The sequence below is a fragment of the Balearica regulorum genome, chromosome 14, assembly GCF_011004875.1.
Source record: "Balearica regulorum gibbericeps isolate bBalReg1 chromosome 14, bBalReg1.pri, whole genome shotgun sequence".
Classification (NCBI taxonomy): domain Eukaryota; kingdom Metazoa; phylum Chordata; class Aves; order Gruiformes; family Gruidae; genus Balearica; species Balearica regulorum.
This window is the reverse complement of record NC_046197.1, coordinates 15,592,814-15,610,614: the sequence shown is the minus strand read 5'-3', so window position 1 is coordinate 15,610,614 and position 17,801 is coordinate 15,592,814. Positions and strand designations below refer to the sequence as shown.

The 17,801-nt window shown below is 48.7% G+C and overlaps 2 protein-coding genes across 2 annotated transcripts in view; one reads left to right on the top strand and one right to left on the bottom strand.

Moving 5' to 3' along the window:
* Positions 1-1,999: 1,999 nt before the first annotated feature.
* On the top strand, positions 2,000-10,634 carry LOC104637945 (leukotriene C4 synthase). The gene is made up of 5 exons (XM_010305602.2): positions 2,000-2,544; positions 6,753-6,852; positions 8,708-8,778; positions 9,524-9,605; positions 9,856-10,634. The coding sequence occupies exons 1-5, from the start codon at positions 2,487-2,489 to the stop codon at positions 10,001-10,003; spliced, it is 459 nt and encodes a 152-aa protein (XP_010303904.2). The 5' UTR covers positions 2,000-2,486; the 3' UTR covers positions 10,004-10,634.
* Positions 10,635-11,106: 472 nt separating this feature from the next.
* MGAT4B (alpha-1,3-mannosyl-glycoprotein 4-beta-N-acetylglucosaminyltransferase B) overlaps positions 11,107-17,801 on the bottom strand; it is a 51,544-nt gene continuing 44,849 nt past the window's right edge. The window contains exons 10-15 of the mRNA XM_075766629.1: positions 15,506-15,613; positions 14,353-14,546; positions 13,879-13,957; positions 13,335-13,422; positions 12,231-12,343; positions 11,107-12,119 (exon numbers count right to left, since the gene is read on the bottom strand). Of these exons, the coding sequence (XP_075622744.1) occupies positions 12,096-12,119; positions 12,231-12,343; positions 13,335-13,422; positions 13,879-13,957; positions 14,353-14,546; positions 15,506-15,613 (606 nt within the window). The 3' untranslated portion in view covers positions 11,107-12,095. The remainder of the gene's footprint in view (positions 12,120-12,230; positions 12,344-13,334; positions 13,423-13,878; positions 13,958-14,352; positions 14,547-15,505; positions 15,614-17,801) is intronic.

Here is a 17,801-nt window from a genome sequence, read left to right as displayed (position 1 = left end):
CTGGTAAGGTCACTAAGTGGCCCCATGGAGCTGGCTGGATGAAGAGCCTGTGGGAAATAACGGCAAAATGGGTGATTCAGACCCGGCAGGTCGTCTTACAGCGGACACCTACGTGTGTGTTGGTTAGAAGTAAAGCAATGCTCTGTGGCTCTGTCCATGCCCAACGGAGCCTGGTGGTGTGTGTTTGGATGTTAATATGTTCTTGTTAACGAGTTGTTACTTGACGAATTACTCCAAATCGAATGTTTCACAGCAGTTCTCTTAGTGAATCATACCACTTGCAGCAGACTCAGGAATTCAGTTATTTATGTAGGATTTCCTGTTTGTCGAGTGTGCCTTTTAACTGATGATATCTAGTCTTCAGTTCTAAACTAACATCTCAAATCTCCTCAACCACAGATTTAGCAGTAGTGATAAAGAAGAAATTGCAAAGTATGACACATGCATTTCTTGCTAAGACTCTATTCATCTTGGATGTTACTGTAATTTCAAGCATCCCCCTGTGTAATAAGGATTTTAATCAGCTTCAAACATTGAAAGATTGTTCTCCAAGCTCTGAAGTTGGTGTCTTCTTAGATAGCTGTTGTGTTTTAAGGCCCCAGCTTGGAGCCTGCAGATTTCCTTCCAAAGTGCATCCTGACTTACCTGAGTGAATTTTGAGTATATTCCTACTCTACAAGTCTTGAGTTGTGTTTTTGGGGAGGAGGGGACCCGTAACATCAGCAGCTTATAAAGAACCAAATGTAATAATGAGTAACAATACCAGGATGAGCTGTTTGTAGCCTGTGGGGAACTGTGAAGTTACTACTTCATTAACTTTTGCTTTATCACCCCCTTAAAAGTGCTGCATTGTATTTAATGTCAAGTAAACCAGAAATTTCTCAGACTGTCTCTCATTGAAGTGATGTGCACGTGCATGTTTTTCCAAAGATTTTAAGGAGTGGCAGCTTGTGGCCAACCTCTGCTCAGAAATGGATTTTTTTTTTTTCTTGATGCTAGTGTTTTTCCCAAGGCTAACGTAAATCTGTAAGGGAACTGTTTTCTAAATGGTATAAGCAGAAGTAGACTCCCGGTGACATTTCCCCCTCTGACTTGTGTGTTAGATGCCCCAGACGAAATCTCGGATCGCTGCTAGATTCTGTTAAGGTTAATTGGTTTATTTCTATTTCAATCTGGGTCTGCTAGCAGCTTGGAGGGTCTAAAGTCACATCATATGGGTGTTCTGCAGAGAAAGGGGGTGGTTGTGGTTTTCTACATGCATCTGTTTTTGAATAGTGTATTTGAATTAACTTAAGTTTTCAACTTGAGAAGCTGTCACAATGGGATTTTGAGGCAATGAAGAGCGAAACCAGAAGAAACTTGCTGCTTCCGCTCAGGCGAAACTGTAGGTCTGGTCACTTCTTGGTGGTGGTGGTGTGCCCAAATTCTGTGCTGAGGCTTTGTGTGTGACTCCACGGGGAGAGATGCCAGGGCTCAACCATCTCCTGATCCTTCTCTTCATCAAAATTGAGGGAAAACCTTAGTTGATAATGAATTATACTTTTTTTTTCCTCCTTTTTGATTTTAAAATCTTTAAAGTCAGTAGTCTTTTATCCATATCCTGTGTTTTGGAGCAACTTTATAACTTTCTGAACTGATGCATATTTTGCTTTTGTGGACTGGGGAGAAAAGTTATTCAGGGCTAAAATATTGCTGGTTTTCATACTTCACATTTCAGAGTTATAATTCTGATGTCAGTGTAAAGTTTCTGAGGGTTTGCATGTTTCTATGTCCTATGCTGCCTTCCTTTCAGAACTGAGAACTTTTAATTTGTATGTTAGCCAGAAAAAGGGTTGTACTGCAGAATTTAAAAAAACCCAGAAAACTACAAAAAGTGACGAAGCGCTAGAAAAGGACTGTACTCTTGTTTGGTAAACTTACAGTATTAATTAATAGGAAAAAATACCTGAATGCTCTTCAAAAATTCAGAAGTAAGTTTTTCCAGCTGAAGCCTAGAAAAATCTTTCACGTGGTCAACTCCACTACTCGGAATAAGAGCAGAAGGTCAAGTAATTAATTTGTTAATGCTTGTTAATAACTTTTTACAACCTCACACATAACTTAGATGCTTTACAGCTGATAAAAACTAGCAATAAAAGGGCTGGAAAAAAATCCTATCATCTTTCAGTTGCTGGCAATATATAATTCAATCATGGTAGAAAATCTGTAAATAGAATTGCAAGAATTTCAGTTTGCACATGCAAAACTTTTGCTGTTACGTAGTTCAGCAAAAGGCATTTGTCTAGATTGGACATTTTCTGATGGCTGGCTGCTTTGGAAAACTGTGTGGCGTGGGGAGAGTTAATGTGTGGTGGAGGAAACACGTGTTGCTGCAGAGCGGTAAGAAGGCTCTGGTGAAGAGCGTGCGGTAGTGGGAGGGTGGGAGAGGGCTGGAGAGCAGCCGTCCTCATCGCACCTGGCTAGGGTTTTGGTGCCCACTCAGCAGCATGAGAAATCAGATAGACCTGCTGGCCACTGTCACGGTTTTGGGAGTCCTGGAGCAAGGTAAATGTCCTTTCTGTAATGCTAGGTAGTATTTAGCTAATTATATTGAACTTTGTGGAACTTGGTTCCTGTATTTTGCTTGGAGTCTCCATGGAATGAAAGTTGCTGTTTTCCAACGTGATAAAATGATGTTTGGCTGTTCACAGTGGAAGTGTCGTATCTGAGGAGGTTCATTATTTAATAGGGACTAAAGTGATTCGCAAACCTCAAAGCCAGCATCCTAGAAGGAAATGAAATTTAAGTTTTACTTTGAAACTTAAAACAATTTTAACAATCAAATGTCTTTAAAACATTTTCTGGGTTGAAATTTTAGCAGATAATTTGTAACTTGGAGTGGCTGGAGGTAGCCAGAATAAAGGCAGGTTAATAAATAGGCTGACGAAGAGGTCAGTCTACAAACATATATTGTATGTATATGGAAAAGAGCATCACATACGTGCGTATCTCCTCTGTGACCAATGTTGTTATGCGTTTGATTCCTAAAGCTTTGCTGCACGGAGGAGGTGACAAAATGAGTTGATAGCACACAGTAATTTGGAAACTAATGCAAGTCCTGCTGGTCAGAAATAGACACATCTTCAGAGAAACTTGGCAACTTCTTGTAATTTAAAAAGATGGGTTTGGTTTAGACCGTTCAGAAAGCAGCAGCGCTGCCGAGCTGTCTGCCTCTTGGGTTTCGCTGTGGGTCCTTTGGGCAAAGGCTTCTCCCCCCTTGGGCTTCAGGAGGGTGGTGGAAGGCGATGGTCCCCCTGCCCGGGGTGGGGACAGCCTCCATTTTATTAAAATCTTCATATTTCTGTAAGGGAGGGTTGGTTTGTGGGTTTTTGTTGTTTGGTGGTTTTGTTTTTTTTTTTCTTAATTCACCATAGAGCTATCACAGCTCTGCTTACAAGTGGATGTGACACCCTGAGCAGCTTGATGTATTTTTAGCCATCAGATGATAAATCTTTTAATATAAGCATTATTTAATCCACAAATATGCTACTTGAAGAAGAGTTCAAGATTTCTGGATTATCAGTAATTTCCCCTCAAACAATTTACAGAGAAATATCTGCAACTACCAATGGAAGATACTTTTATCTTATGATTTTATTTTTTTTTAAATTAAACTAAGTGGGGATGGAGGGAGCATTTAGTGTGCGAAGAGAAGACATGAAGAAAACTTGAGTTATGGAAACATTGCTAAGCCCCTCCATTGGGAAACCCTCAGTAGTACATCCTTAGCTGTTTTGTCTTAAATATATATTTTTATGAGAACTTAAAGGTTGGTTTGGTTTTTTTTAAAGTTGCAGCCTTAGGCATTTTACGCTATGCAAGCCCTACGTAGGTGTGAAGCCAGCCGATACATAGCAAGCATTGGCACCCTCTTATCTACGTTACATCAGGCAAAGTAGTCTCATTTTGTGGTCTCTGCATGGAAAGGCAAGGAGCGTTTCCTTTCTACTAGTAGGAAATACATGTGCTAATGTCACCTTGATCCAGAGCTGTGCAGTAGCTTTTCTTGCATATTTTGAAAGGACATTCTGCAGGCGAGTTACAGATCTAAGATTCGTTCTGAGAAGGCAGCACTGAAACATGGATGCGCGCTGTACGTACAAATACTCTTCCATCACATCCTGATGTAGGAGACGTAATGTAATGGCTGAGCTTAGTACAGTGTTGGTTGATTTTTATTTTCTTAATTTTCTGGAAGCCCACAGTTTCCGTATTCTTTCAAGTAACTTTCCCCTTTCAAATTTAGTTACACTCAGTTTGGTAAAGCTCAGAGCTTAGTGCTCTGCAGATAACGTGCCCCAGCCCTGTGCTGGATGCTGTACCAGAGAGCAGAACAATGCTACCATAGTTATTCCCCACCACCACCACCCTTTTAATGGCTTAAAAGGAAATAAAGCTTATGCGATGGCACCGTCAGTCTCCACAGAGCTTGTTTGCCAGGTTCACTCAAGTGTGGCAGATATCAGCTACAATATGGTTTCACAAGTTTGTGGACATAACCAAATAGAGAATGAAGGTCTGGCTGGTACTTCCACCGAGGAGCAAAGTGCAGGGAGAGCTCAGCCCCTACGGACCGTGTGGGAATCCACACAGCCACTTAACCTCGAGACATGAATCACAAAAAACTAATTTGAGAGGTTCTGCAGAGTAGATTGAACTCTTTTCCCTAAAAGCCCATGCTGAGAAGGCTTATGCAGTTTTTTAACACATTCAGAGAAGTGCTTTTGGAAAGTGATTCTCCATCCTTAATGCTTCACCTGTACACCAGGTTTGGAGGACAGCTAGCCGTCCTCCACAAGGCTCTTGCTCCTCTTGGGCGGTTGTTTTATTTATTATCCATCCTTAAATGTAAAGGATCTGTTGCAGGACTTGTCTGAATATTTGCCCTTGTATACAAGCAAGACAGTAAGCATAGCGTTGATGGAGAGGCTGGGTCTGAAATTATTCTTGCGGTACCCATCAGCCTCAAGAATGCTACGGCAGGAAGGGTGCAGATGGCACGAAGCAGGGTGAAGACCGTTGCCCGGCACGGTCAGGCTTATGCCATGATCCCGAGCTGCACAGCATGCAGTAACCTCAGCTCCGTCCATGTCTTGAGCGGTGGCTGGGATGAGACCCTGAGGGTATTAAATAGTTGTGTAGAAGAGATGTGTGTATCTGACGTGAAGAGGAGATACCAGGATGGGTCCCGCTTTCATCATCTTTTTCCCAGCCGCTGAATTGCTGGTTGTGCGTTACTGCAGCCCCAGCTCTCTGGTTTCACGGAGGGGACGCTGTGTTGCATCCTGCTGGATCTCAGGGGCAGGACGACCGCAATCAATGTGCTACACATGAATTTGGGGGGAAAAAGAAAACTTGTTCCTCTCCACTTCTCTCTCCCAGCATCTCTTGTTTAGGGCTGGATCACTGCGCACACTGTGGAAGACACTAGAACACGCAGATGTTTTCCTAAATGAATGTCTATGTGTATTTAAATGGATAATATGTTGTGTAATGCACAGGTCACACAGCATCAGATTATTTACATTCCTAATTCCCTTTTCTTCTACGTATGTTCTAATGCTTTTCTGCAGGCACGCATGGATCTATCTTGTCTTTAATCCTGCAACATCTGTCCCTACTTTCCCTTCTCCTGCTGTTCTGCTTTTATCTCATTTGTTAGAATGATACAGTCCACAAAGCAGTCCTTGCAGCCTGGCTCCTTCTCTCTCTGTTTAATGCTCTGGAAACGTTGGTACGTTAGGACCTTGCTAATCTGAGGGACTCGCTTAGCAGCACGCTGCCACAGCCACCAAAATAATTGTTTATCTAACTTAGTTTTCTCCTATATGAAAACTTTAATTTCCAATAAAGGCAGCAATGTAGTGGTGCACCTACATCTAAACACTTGAAACACCAGCAGTCATCCGTGGGAGTAAGAATGTTCATCAAATAGTGAAACAGTCCAAGTTTTCATCGTTTTGAAGTGACTTTCCGTGTCCCTCACCAACGTACAGAGCAGCGATGTAGCAGACCCCAAGGTAGTACCCGGGCCCAAACTTAGCACAGGCTGATAGTCACTGGCAGCACGTCTGCTCCTTGAACTGCTCTGCTCGAGCCTTGGGGCTACCCTGCGGGAATGAAATGGAAGAAATAATCACCCCCTTCCCCACTTCCTTCTATTGCCACGATTACCAGCATCTCTGTTCACTTAACCATGATATCCCAGTGCTTCACAGTTTGGATGCTGCTCGGTGACATGGCGCCATCCTCGCACAAAAGCTTTGTGCCCGCTGGGTATAGCGGGAGGTGTTCTACATCGTTCCCGTCAGACTGGCTGAGGGTGTGATAATACTCTAAATCCGAACCATAAGACAAAAAAAAAAAGAATAATAATTCTGCGATGGGGTGTGGACTCGGTGCTCGCCTTCCTGCAGGACCAGCGCGCGTTTCATCAGCTGGGGAGCAGCACCGAGGGCTCCGCTGCTGCGCTGGGCATGAGACTATGCAAAGTCTGCGGCGCGTGTGCTCTGCTGGGATAACCAAATCTGAATTTAAAATACAGGCATGAAATAAATGGCACATTTATTCTCGGTCGTGTGTGACAGCCCTGGACTATGAACCCAGGCAGCATCAGCTCTTTTCCTCTAACCACTTGCTTGATTCCAAGCTAGATAAAGCTTGGCTAAATAAAACACTGCTGCACTGTTACTGTTCCTGTGTTCTTCTTTTAGCCTATTTTGCGCTGCAGGTGATCTATGCCCGGCGGAAGTACAAGATCTCCCCTCCTGAGACAGCAGGTCACCCTGAATTTGAGCGGATCTTCCGAGCTCAGTAAGACTTTGACTTTTTGTGGTGACTCCATCTAGATATGAGTTAAGTATCACTACCAGGAAAGACTGAAGTCACCCTCAAGTCACCTTTTCACTTATTGCTACTGATACTAGATCGGGTTTTTTAATGCTTTGCATGCAGAGGTCTGATTTGGAGCATTTTGCTCTGGCTGGAGTGTTTCTGTCCATCCACGATAATCCTCCTTCTAGCATCGTGAGAGGCAGCCAAATTACAAATTAGTGGCTGTATGGAAGAGGTGCTGAGCATTAATGCATTATCACCATTAAATTTAATATTAATGTTGGCTCCAAATTGCAAGAGTAGCTGAAGCTATGTTAATAACCTAATATTTGCTTGTAAGTTTTTGCTGTTGAATGGAAGCAAAGGGCCTTGCTGGCAGAACCAGCTATGAGGAGGTTTTAATTTTTTTCTTTTTTTTTTTTTTAAGCTATTGTACTCTCAAAGTTGGTACTCATGGGCCCATGCCGAGGGCTGTTTCTTTTTGCTCTGTTCCTATGGAGAGAGCAACGCTGTAGCTAAACTGGAAATGCTCACGGATCCCTTCAGCTTCCAGCAAGCACCAGATTCCGTCTTTCATCTCAGCCGCGTTGTTTCGTAAGCGATTGAAAGGAATTGGCCAGGGCTGGTTTGAAGGGTAGTTTGAACACAGCGCTAAATCCTGAACAAAGCAGCTGCGTTTCCTTGCCAGCGTGCAGGAAACATTTGTGGAGTGACAAAACCACCCGCTTCAGTCCTTTTGCGATGCAGTGGAAGGCCAGCCTGCATGGGAGGCATCAGCCTTTGGTAGCTGGGCAGCTGCTGCTGAGGCTTTTAATTAAATCCTGGGCTGTGCGTTAACTGCGTTGTGCTGTGGGCTGCGGCGTGCTGGGAAACCCTCGGCTATATTCTGCAGAGGAGGCGACCTCAGGGAACTTGGGTTTGAGAAGGTATTTCTTTATTGTGGGCTTTTTCCTCCCTTTATTCTTATCCATTTGTATCCTTTTCCACAGGGAAAAATTGGTTTGATACATTAAAAAAAAAAGGGCGGGGGGGAGGGTATTGATTTATTACTCGTGGAAACCTGGCAGCCTTCCCTTGCTGAGGCTCAAACTGCATTTGCAGCAAAGGTTCTTCAGACTTTTTTTCCAGCTCCCGGTCTGGCTCCGTTCCCTGAGGCTTGGTAAATTTTTGGCCAATTTCAAGATTAAATTGCCTGGGGAATGGTAAAATATAGGAGAAATTGAGAAATAAAACCATTGTCTTTAATAGCACGGCTCCCACCATCCTTTCTTGCAGAACATCTGTATTTTTGTCAGTAAAAGAAAAAAGGAGGAAAACCTGGCTGCAGATCTGATCATCTTCTGCTGAATTTGATCTGGGAGAAGGCTCCTTCTTGGAGCATGACTTGTGTGACACCCAGATTTGGGCTGTGCTCACCCAAAGGGAAGAGAATGCTCCTTAAATAATGACAAGGAACCTCTTCCCGTGCAGCTTTTAAGCTGTAGCTGCACTAGATGTCTGTGAAGGCACCGCGCGTGGGGCCAAGGACGGAGCCTGTTGATGGTCCAGCAGAGACAAATCTCCATCTTGGCCACAGCTTATCGTTGCAGGGTCCACATGAACGTGGGTGAGGTGAATGCTGTGTTGTTTGGGTGCTTTTCTTCTCTAATGTAGAGATATTGGGTGTCCTTCGTCGCAGAGAAGGCCCTTTCTCCCCAGCACAGCACACCAACATCTCCTATCGGCCCTTTCAGTTTGCTCCAACGTGCATTTCCAGCTCACCTCTCTGGTCTCAGTTAACCGGTTTCTGATGTACGAGGATGCGGTTTTAACGCTCATCTCTGGTTCTCACCAGGGCGAATTGCTCAGAGTACTTCCCGATCTTCATCTCGCTCCTCTGGGTTGCTGGAATCTTCTTTCATCAAGGTAAGGGACATGGGGGGAAACTCCAACCCAAACCACGAGGACAAACAAAAAAAACCCCAATTTAAATCTAGTTGCGATTCAAGCACATCCTCTCTATACCCGTGAGGCTGTTACTCGAGGAAAGCAACGTTCCCCTGTGGCTGGACGGGCCGAGGAGCCCCCCAACTCCAGCCTGCGTGAAGCTGCTGGTAGCAGCCGAGCTGGTCTCCTCCCCAGAGGAGAGGTTTGGTGGCATTGACAGCCCTCGCTCCTTCACCGGAGCCCGGCTGTTCGCCAGCGCTGCTTCTCTTAGATGAGGTCAGGCTGGTGTGAGGTGCCAGGGCAGCAGCAAGCTGAAGCAGAGCTGCAGTGCGGTACCCAAATCGCTAGGTCAGAACAAGAAACCATAACCCGAACAATCCATCATCCACCATCCATCCTGTACCAAGTGGGTTCAGGGGATTCGGCTGCCACCACGGGGAAGATGTGAGGAAGGATTATGGAAGGAAGCTTTGCAAACCCAAGTCCCAGGGCAACTTTGGGGGACAGAGAAGTTCATCGCCCACAAAAAAGGAAGGAAGAAAACCCATTTGACTTCCCAAAGCGTTTTAAAGCCGAGTCCTTCTGCGTTCGGTTCTCGTGGCCGTGCCCCATCTGCAGGGGGAAGTGGGGGCATGGGTGGCTGAGCTGGGCAGCATCCGGGGACCCCCGGCAGCATCCGGGGACCCCCGGCCCCATCAGGACTCAGCTCCCCTATACTCCGCAGGTGTGGCCGCGGCATGCGGGCTGCTGTACCTCTACACCCGCTTCAAGTACTTCCAGGGATACACCGTGGCTGCGCAGGGACGGTTAGTACCCAGCTGGGGCTGTGGGCACCCCCAAACCAACCCAGGGAGGCTGAGTGCAGGATGTGTCCCCTGGGGCAGGTTTCCTTCCCGTGGGTAGGACTGATGGCAGGTTTGCCTCATCTCCTTGTCCTCCCCTCGTGGCCCCACCAGCTCTTCCCCAGCACAGTCTTGGAGGAGGACAGGGGACGCCAAGCCCCCGCCAGCATGCTTCGTGCCCTGGGTCGGCTGACGGTGTTTTCTCCCCACGCAGATTGGGGCCGATGTACGCCAGCGCCCAGCTGCTCTGGCTGCTGATGGGGCTGGCGGTGGCCGGGCTCCTGGCACACTTCCTGCTGCCCCGCTCCTCCGCATGGACGGCAGCGCTGGCACGGCCCTTCCAGCTGCTCGGCGCCTGGTGAGCGGGGCCGTGGCTCTCCCAAAACCACTGCTCGCCCTCGGTGGAGGGGAGGGAGTTGCATGGCGTGGTCGGTGACCGAGTACCTCACCAGCTCTGTGCTTACTTCTGACGGGACGTGGATGCTGGCGCTCCTCTGCTTGCAAAGCTTCAGAGCTAATGTCCCTTCTAGAAAGCAAACGCTGCCCAAGCCTCTGCCCCTGCCGACAGGCTTCACAGCACCGTCTGCTCTGAAACCTCCAACGCCTTCGGCTCTGCCCCGTGGAGCATGGGTCAACCCATATGCTGTCATCACGCCTTACTGCTGTAATGATCTATGTTGAAGGACCACACCACGGGTACACAAAAAAATAAATTATTTTTCTCCATAGAAATAACCTGTGATTTTTTCAAAGGTGCTTGGGGACCGGGTGTGAGCGCATCCGAGGGTTAGGGAACTGGGTTGCATGGGAAAAGCTCCTGCAATTAAAACTAACTTGAAAGGAGGTGAGGACGGGTAACCTTGTCTAAAATGTTATTCAAATTTTGGGAAAAAAGCCTGACTTTAGTCCAAATGCTAGTATCTGTGTTTGGCATTGACTTGAATGATCTTCACGTGGCCCCAGGGTTACTTATCACCAACCCAACAGTAGGACTTCGCCCTTTCTCTGGATTTCAACCTCTGCTGCTATCTCAGGGTTTGCAGGTATCACCCAGGCAGCTCTTTGTGAAGTTGTACGTGGAAGTAAATAAAGCAACATATTTTTCTAAGAGACCTGTTCACAAATGCATCCTTGGCTGTATGAGTGCCCAAACACCTTCCTTGCTCCCAGCAAGGAAAGAGCTGACCAACCTTTCTTTTTTTTAATAACTGATGAAGATTCCTGTGCTGCTGGGGCAAAAATACCAGTCTCCCACCAGGCTGCTCTAAGTGCTTTCCCCAGCATGAGCAATGTTTTGGGCATATTGGGTATTTCATAGAATCACAGAATCACTTTGGTTGGAAAAGGCCTTTAAGACATGAAGGCCAACCATTAACTGGTACGTGTGAGTGCAGAGGAATTTCTGTTTTGGGTGTAGGGGCTCCAGCTGGTCTCCCTGCCACAAGTGACTCTGCTGCAGCAAAGGTTTAAATTTAGCTTTTATTACAGTGCACATTATTTTATATATTTATATAGAGAGATGTACTTGAAAAATCAAATGTATCCAATAATAAAAAATACAGCACGTTAAAGTAGTATAATGCATTCCAGTGTATAGCTGAAGAGACATTGGGATTTACACTAATCCCTACTATGTTTGAACTGGGCTACTTGTGCTTTTTTCCCCCCCAAAAAAAATTCACACCAATCAGTAACTCAAATAGTTATTTAAAAAGATGGTTTCTGCACTCAATCTCAAGGCATGAAGACACTGGAGACTTCACTGTGAGTTAAGGGGCTGTGTTCAATGCTGGCAGGCACAGTGTGGCTTTTGTTTTGTTTTGTTTTTTGTTTTCCCTGCCATACTCATAGCTCCAACCCCTTTGGATTTGTTCCTCCTCCGCCGAAGGAGGGTCAGTCTTCACCCTTGCTTAATCCTCAGCTGTGGCCAGAACCATTGCCCGAGCGAAGGCAAGGCAGACCTCGGTCCCTGGCCGTCTCCATCCCAGCACTCCTGCGGGGTCAGCCAGCAGGACTCAACGTGACCGAGCCCCGGCTCTGTCCCCAAATACAGCCAGCGATTGCCCTGTCCTGGGCTGAAGGTGCTTTTAGTCCCCACACTTGCTAAAGCTCATCCCGACCCCAAACCGTCCCCCGTGTCGGTGCGGCCTGAGGGGCACGCACAGCAGCCATGCACCTGAGCCTGGCCCAGGGAGCAAAGCCAGCCCCCTGCACGGGATATTGGTTTTTGCTTTTTGCTCTTCTTCCAGAGAAGATGGCGTCCTGGCCCCGTAGCACCGGCTGGGGATGGTGGTGCCGGCCTGGCAGCTGGTTTGCTGAGGCCCGTCGGCACATGCCGCCTCGCCTGCGTGGCCGTCCTCGTGCCCGGGCGAGGCGCCGCGGGGAGGAGGGAGCGGGAGGGGAGGGAGCAGGACCGGGGATCCATATGTGTGTCCACCCTTCCTCACGCCCACGTCACTCTGCCTTTTTGATAAAAATCTGAAAGGAGAGAGGGCCGGGATCAGAGAGAAGCGAGGGGAGGTGGCGGGGAGCCCCAAGCCAAGAGCTGGGCAGGGCTGGCCCTCCGCCGCCAAAGCAAGCTCAGCTTACCTCGCTCAGGATGATCCACACAGGGGAGTCGGTCTGGATGGACAGCCTGATGGCCTCCAGCGGCCCGAAGGACGGGTCCACCTCGCCTTCCGCCACGCCCTTGGAGAAGGAGCCTGGCAGGAAGAGCACAGGGGTGATGTGGGGACGGTGCCCTGGCAGCCAGCCCCCCGCCGGGAACCACAAGTGGCCATGGCAGCCCCCGACACAGGAGGGACAGGCTGAAAACCGGCACTGTGGACATCAATACAGTGCAAAATGCTACACTGAGGGGGGACAAAAAAAAAAAAAAAAAAAATCAGCTGAACAAAACAAAATGGGGAGTGTTTGGCTACACATCACTGCTGTGCAAAAGGGGAGCAGAGCAGTCTGACGGCAGCACTGTCCTGTAAAGAGACAAACGTCGGTTCAGGATCCACGCCATGGAGGCAAGTCTTACATCCATAGTGCTCGCAAGGTCTCAGCCTCTTGCTATGTCCCACTTTTTGGTGTGGTTTGGGGTTGTGGGTTTTTTTTGTTGTTGAAAATGCAACTGGGAGAAACCAGATAAATGGCAAAAAAATGGTAAAAAGCTATACATGCCAGGTTTTTCTTTTACTTGTCTATTTAAAAAAAAAAAAAAGTCTTAGCAGGGAGACCAGGGCTTTACCACGCACCAGCAGGTTCCCGTAGGTTGCAATCACTTTTTCTTGTCCCAAGGGCAGGACAAGCACTAAAACAAGCTTAGGTGGCAGGAGACAAAGTCCAAGCTGCAGGTGGTGTGTCCCGAGACAGGCGGTGGAGGGAGAGCGCAAAATCGTCCACAGTGGAGGTTTTGAAGACCAGGTTAGACAAATGGATAATCTGAATAATTTGGTCCCAGCTCTGAGCAGAGGCAGGCAGAAACACAGGACTGAAAATTACATGAAGAGGACAACTAGTCTAAGAGGGGAGGGAGGGCGGTGGAGGAGAGGAGACAGAGACAATTAAATCCTGTTCCAAGCTGGCTCCTAGCAGGTAGAAATTACTCTTTGCCAAGCAAACAGCAGTACAGGTCTCGGTTTACTTGAAGGGCAGGATATGGGCTGTGTTATCAAACCCAGCGGGCAGTTTACCACCCCGCTGTACCTATCTGGATGTAGCCATCTGGCATCCTGCGATACTTGACAGCTGTGCCTCTTCCCTCCTGCAAGGCTTCCTTATCTGACTGCAGGCTCTGCAGGAAGGAGAGGAGCTCTGCATAAGGCCAGTGGTAAGAGCCACCCAAAAGCCCCAGGCAACAGCAGCAACCCCGGAGCTGCCCTCACCGGCAGCTCTTGGCATCCCATCTGGCACCCCAAAGCCTCATGCCCCAAAACGAGAGGACATTTGCTGCCCTCATGCTGCTGCTTCCACTGCACCATCCTGGCTCCATCCCCTTCTCTGCAGCCATCCCACCCTCCTGAGCATCCCCTCTGCAGGCACGCATAGCTCCACAGCGACTGCTCAGGGCAGCATCCCCGCTCCCAAGGTGGTACCACACCAGGTGTGACCCCCCCAGCTCCCAGCCAGCACCTCTCAAAGGCACTCGAGTCTTGTAACAATCTTCCTGACAGCTTTAAGCAGTTCCCTTCTCTCAAACCTCTTTTACTTCCCACTCCACCCCCACCTCAACTCTCAACAAAACACTTACGTCAAACGGCAAAACCTCCACAGTCGTATTGAAGAGTTTGTCTTCTGGGTGCTCGATGTTCCCGCTGCGGAAGAAGAACCTGTGACAGAGACCAAAGCCATGGAAACCCACACTGAGCGAGGGGGAGGTCACAATGGCTTTCACCCCAACTGAACCACCAAACAGCTCAACCTAAAAGACACCTTCCCAAAAAGCCCATGGGCATGTGGTTTGGAAGGAAACCTGCACCAGATTAACTAAATTGTGGATTGCTCCCAGGTGCAGGAAAGTAAAGGGCTCTGGCAAATGTGGCCCCACCAAAAAAAGGGTCAAGTTATCCTCCTCCTGGAAGAGCACCACTCCCTCCTCCTGCGCAGCCAAGCAGGAAACCGGCAAGAAATTCAGTATGAGCCAGAAGAGCAAAAGGAAATTGTCTCTGCATGCTCCAGGCTGTCCCCAAGTCCCGCCCCCCGCTGACCCTCCCCAAGCACTGGCCTTTCGATGCGGAGCGGTTTGAAGAATCTGAATCTGATGAAGTCTCCGGCAGTGGGGGTGAAGGCCCAGAAGAAGTCCTCCCGCAGGTAAGCCTTCTCCAAGGTGAAGTGCTGGTAGGTTTTCAGGCTGGTGCTCACCTCCGCAGGAGGGTTGACGTGCTCTTTCCGCAGGGCCTGCTTGCCAAAGTCCTTGTCCTTGGTGGGTGAAAGCAAAAGGGCAGAAAAGGATCATGAGCTCCTCTCACCTGTGAGGAACAGGGGTGCCAACAACGAGGTTCCGCAAATTGACAGCTCTAAATTTGCACAGCATGGAAGGATGAGGGACGGGAGTGACCTGGGGAAGGCACCAGGCGGGGCAATGCACGGCTGGATCCCAGGACACAACTTCAGTGGCGGCACAGAGACGCACCACTGCTCTGCACTCTGATCCAGAACCAAAGAGCCTTTCATTGTCCAAGCATCCCTGAATGCACGTCCCTGCCCCAGGAGCTCTGCAAACAGTCCTTACGCCTGAGGAGAAGGTGGCTGGGAGGTTGATAATAGCATAAAATGGCTGGATTACACGGCCTGACAGGCGCTGCGCTGCGATACAAACTGGATTACACCATCCATTTACCTGGGGACTGGACAGACAAGGACCGAGCACAGCCCAGGGGTGCGTGTCCGTGGGTCCTGTGCATAGAGCTGTGGGAAGCCTGATTTTGTTGATGTTTAAATACACACAAACAATTTAAGCTCTTAGACAGCAAGCTCCAGTTTACCTATCAGCAATCCCAGGAATAAGGAGTGGGGTGGGCAGGAAGTCAGCCCAACCCAGGAGTCATCTCTCCAGGGTTTTTCAGTAGATCTCATCTTTGAAATCACTTGCCCGGACTGTGGTTTGGCACTCAGGATGGGTGCCCAGGACCAGTACCAAGGCTTAAAAGCTTGCAGCGACTCTTGGTACATGTCACTGCCATTCTGAGAAGCAGGAGCCACGTGAGCTCACTGTAATTCAGAACAAAACACAACCACTGCGCAGAAATCCAGCTGCCACCATCCCACCAGTTGCTGTCACTGATGTCCCCACCCCAATGGCAGCCGGGGCCCATGTGCCTGCAGGCCAGGCCTGGCAGGAAGGCTGCCTGCGGCTTGGACAGGTGGCTGGCACCCACCTTCAGCTTCTGTATCTTCCCAGCCAAGGAGGAGTGGGTTCCCACGTGCTGGAAGAGCGAGGGCTTGAAGCGGATCCTCAGGTTTGCCTTTTGCCTGTCGCAGTGTTTCTGAAACGAGACAATCCCGCAGTACCCCATGCTTAAACCTCCGCGGTCAACTGTGAGACGAGCAGACAAGGGCATGAGGAGTGATAAAGATCTCCATGCCTTTCTGTGTTATTTTGGCTTTTATTTGACAAGAGGGCTTTTAACCGCGCTCTGTAGGAACGTGACCGTGGCTCTTGGCCGGTCACCCACCGGGCTCTGCTGGGCAGCCAGGGTGCCCAGGTGTAAGCGTCAAATGTCTCCTTGCTTAGCACACGCTGAGCAAATCTCCTCTGGGTGCTGTCAGATAATTGTTTCTTTTTTCCTTGGCTTATCGGGAAAGCCTTTTTTCCTACAGCTCAGAGCTGGGGATCGCAGATGTCTGAAGGTACAGTAAGTCCTGGGATGATTCAGAGCCTAAGCCTACAGGTAGCAATTGCGGGCTCTTTTCAGACAGGCAGTTTCCAGGTTGTTGGTGGATTTTGTTAGGCAGATGGATGGCACGTGCTGCCGTCTGAGCTGGTTGACAGTTTCACACCCATCCCACCACATAAATAAACTTGGAGATACTACTCTGATCCAGCCAGTGATTTTCCATGCGGTGGAGGGAGAGAGATGATGGAGAAGGAATAAAGGACAAAGGGGAAAAACACTGAGAGTGTGGAGACAAGAACTCACGTTTAAAATCAGTTAATTTCTCTCAGTTTGGGGGAGCAGGACAAATATATAGGGTTAAAAAACAGAGGGAGAGGTCATTTGTTTTTCAAATTTTGCTTTTTCCAAGAAAAGAACCATGCGCACACCCCTGCCACCAGCTGCTCTTGCAACCTCCCACCCAAGAGCATCCCCAGCAGAAGTCCCGCTGCCGGGCGCTGCGTCACCGGCTGCCTGACACCAGGCAGGGCACAGCGGGGAAAGCCGGCCGCACCGAGCCCCCGCGATGGGCTGCTCACACAGACCACTGCCACCCTGCTGGGAGCTGGGAGATTCCAGGCATGACCCCTGCGAGCTGCAGAGGAGATAATCCTCTAATCCAGCTCGCGTTACATTAGAAAATTAAAACTAGCCATGCTAATGGGAGAGATCTCATTGCCAGCAACCCCATCAGGTCTGCTCGTATGCTGGATGGGGAGAGGAGGAGGAAGGGGAACAGAGGGAGCTACAGCATCTCCTGATTTCTCTTTCTCCCCTTTTTCCCTTCTGCTAAAGAAGCATTTGCTGAAAGCAGCGTTGTCTCAGTCAAGCCAGGAGGGGGAATAGCTCAGTTGGTGGTAAGAAGGTCATCCTTTCACACAGCTCTACCCCAGGTAAATCTAAAATTAGTTAAAAAAGAAAGAGCAGAATATATCCAGAGCAGGCAAAGCACTTGCCAAAAGCTCAGGTCAAACAAACTTTCAATCAAAAAGACAAATCCTCCCCGCTATCAATTTGATTCTGCACAGTGGGATTTACAAGGGAAAGTCATGTTTGAAAGGGCGCTGCGCAGAGTTAATCATGCAAACAGTGGGGGAAAGGAGCCAGAAATCCACATGGAAAGTAGGTTAATTTTTAAAAAGGCAACACATTTAAGAGGTTTGCAGTTTCCCCTGGGAGAACCTTGGCTCTACCAGGTAGGAGAAGATGAGCGAAGATGAGCTAAGGAGAAGATGATCCTGCATAGCAGGATGTACATTTAATCAATGCTCAAGCTGAAGATTTGGGGGGGGGGGGGGGGGGGCACAGATGGCAGCATCGTTCCCAGCTCCATCCCAGCATCCTGCCATTCCAGCTTCATCTATGGCTGTGAGGACCCTGGGGGCTGCTGGACAGGCCCGGGGACTGCTCTGTCCCACCTGAGCACATGGTTTGAACTGCCAGGAGGACACGATGGACATCATCTGAGACTGGTCCTGCTGCACATGGGGGACTGGAGCCGCCATCACGGCCTCTGCCAGGGATCAGGCCAAATTAAACCACATCCTTGCCCCAATTCTGCAGAGCCCTGGGGATGCCCTGTCCACCCCCAACACATAAATACAGTATTTATCCCCAGAGTGACCACTTGTTCTGGTATTTGCCACCACAAAGTAGTTGTGGCCGTGATGTCTGTCCTAAGCGACTGGCTTCAAGCTCTGCACGGGGACTCCGCTGCTCATTCTCTGCTGGGGGAGCATATGAGTAAATACAGTATGTTCAGACAGGAGTCAGGAGAGTATCTGGTGGTGAGCTCATC

Excerpts from the sequence above, each read along its gene's own strand:
- LOC104637945 (XM_010305602.2), top strand. The coding sequence starts at position 2,487 with ATGAGAAATCAGATAGACCTGCTGGCCACTGTCACGGTTTTGGGAGTC. Across the intron at positions 6,853-8,707 it reads GAGCGGATCTTCCGAGCTCA|GGCGAATTGCTCAGAGTACT; the intron begins GTAAGACTTTGA and ends GGTTCTCACCAG. Across the intron at positions 8,779-9,523 it reads TGGAATCTTCTTTCATCAAG|GTGTGGCCGCGGCATGCGGG; the intron begins GTAAGGGACATG and ends TATACTCCGCAG.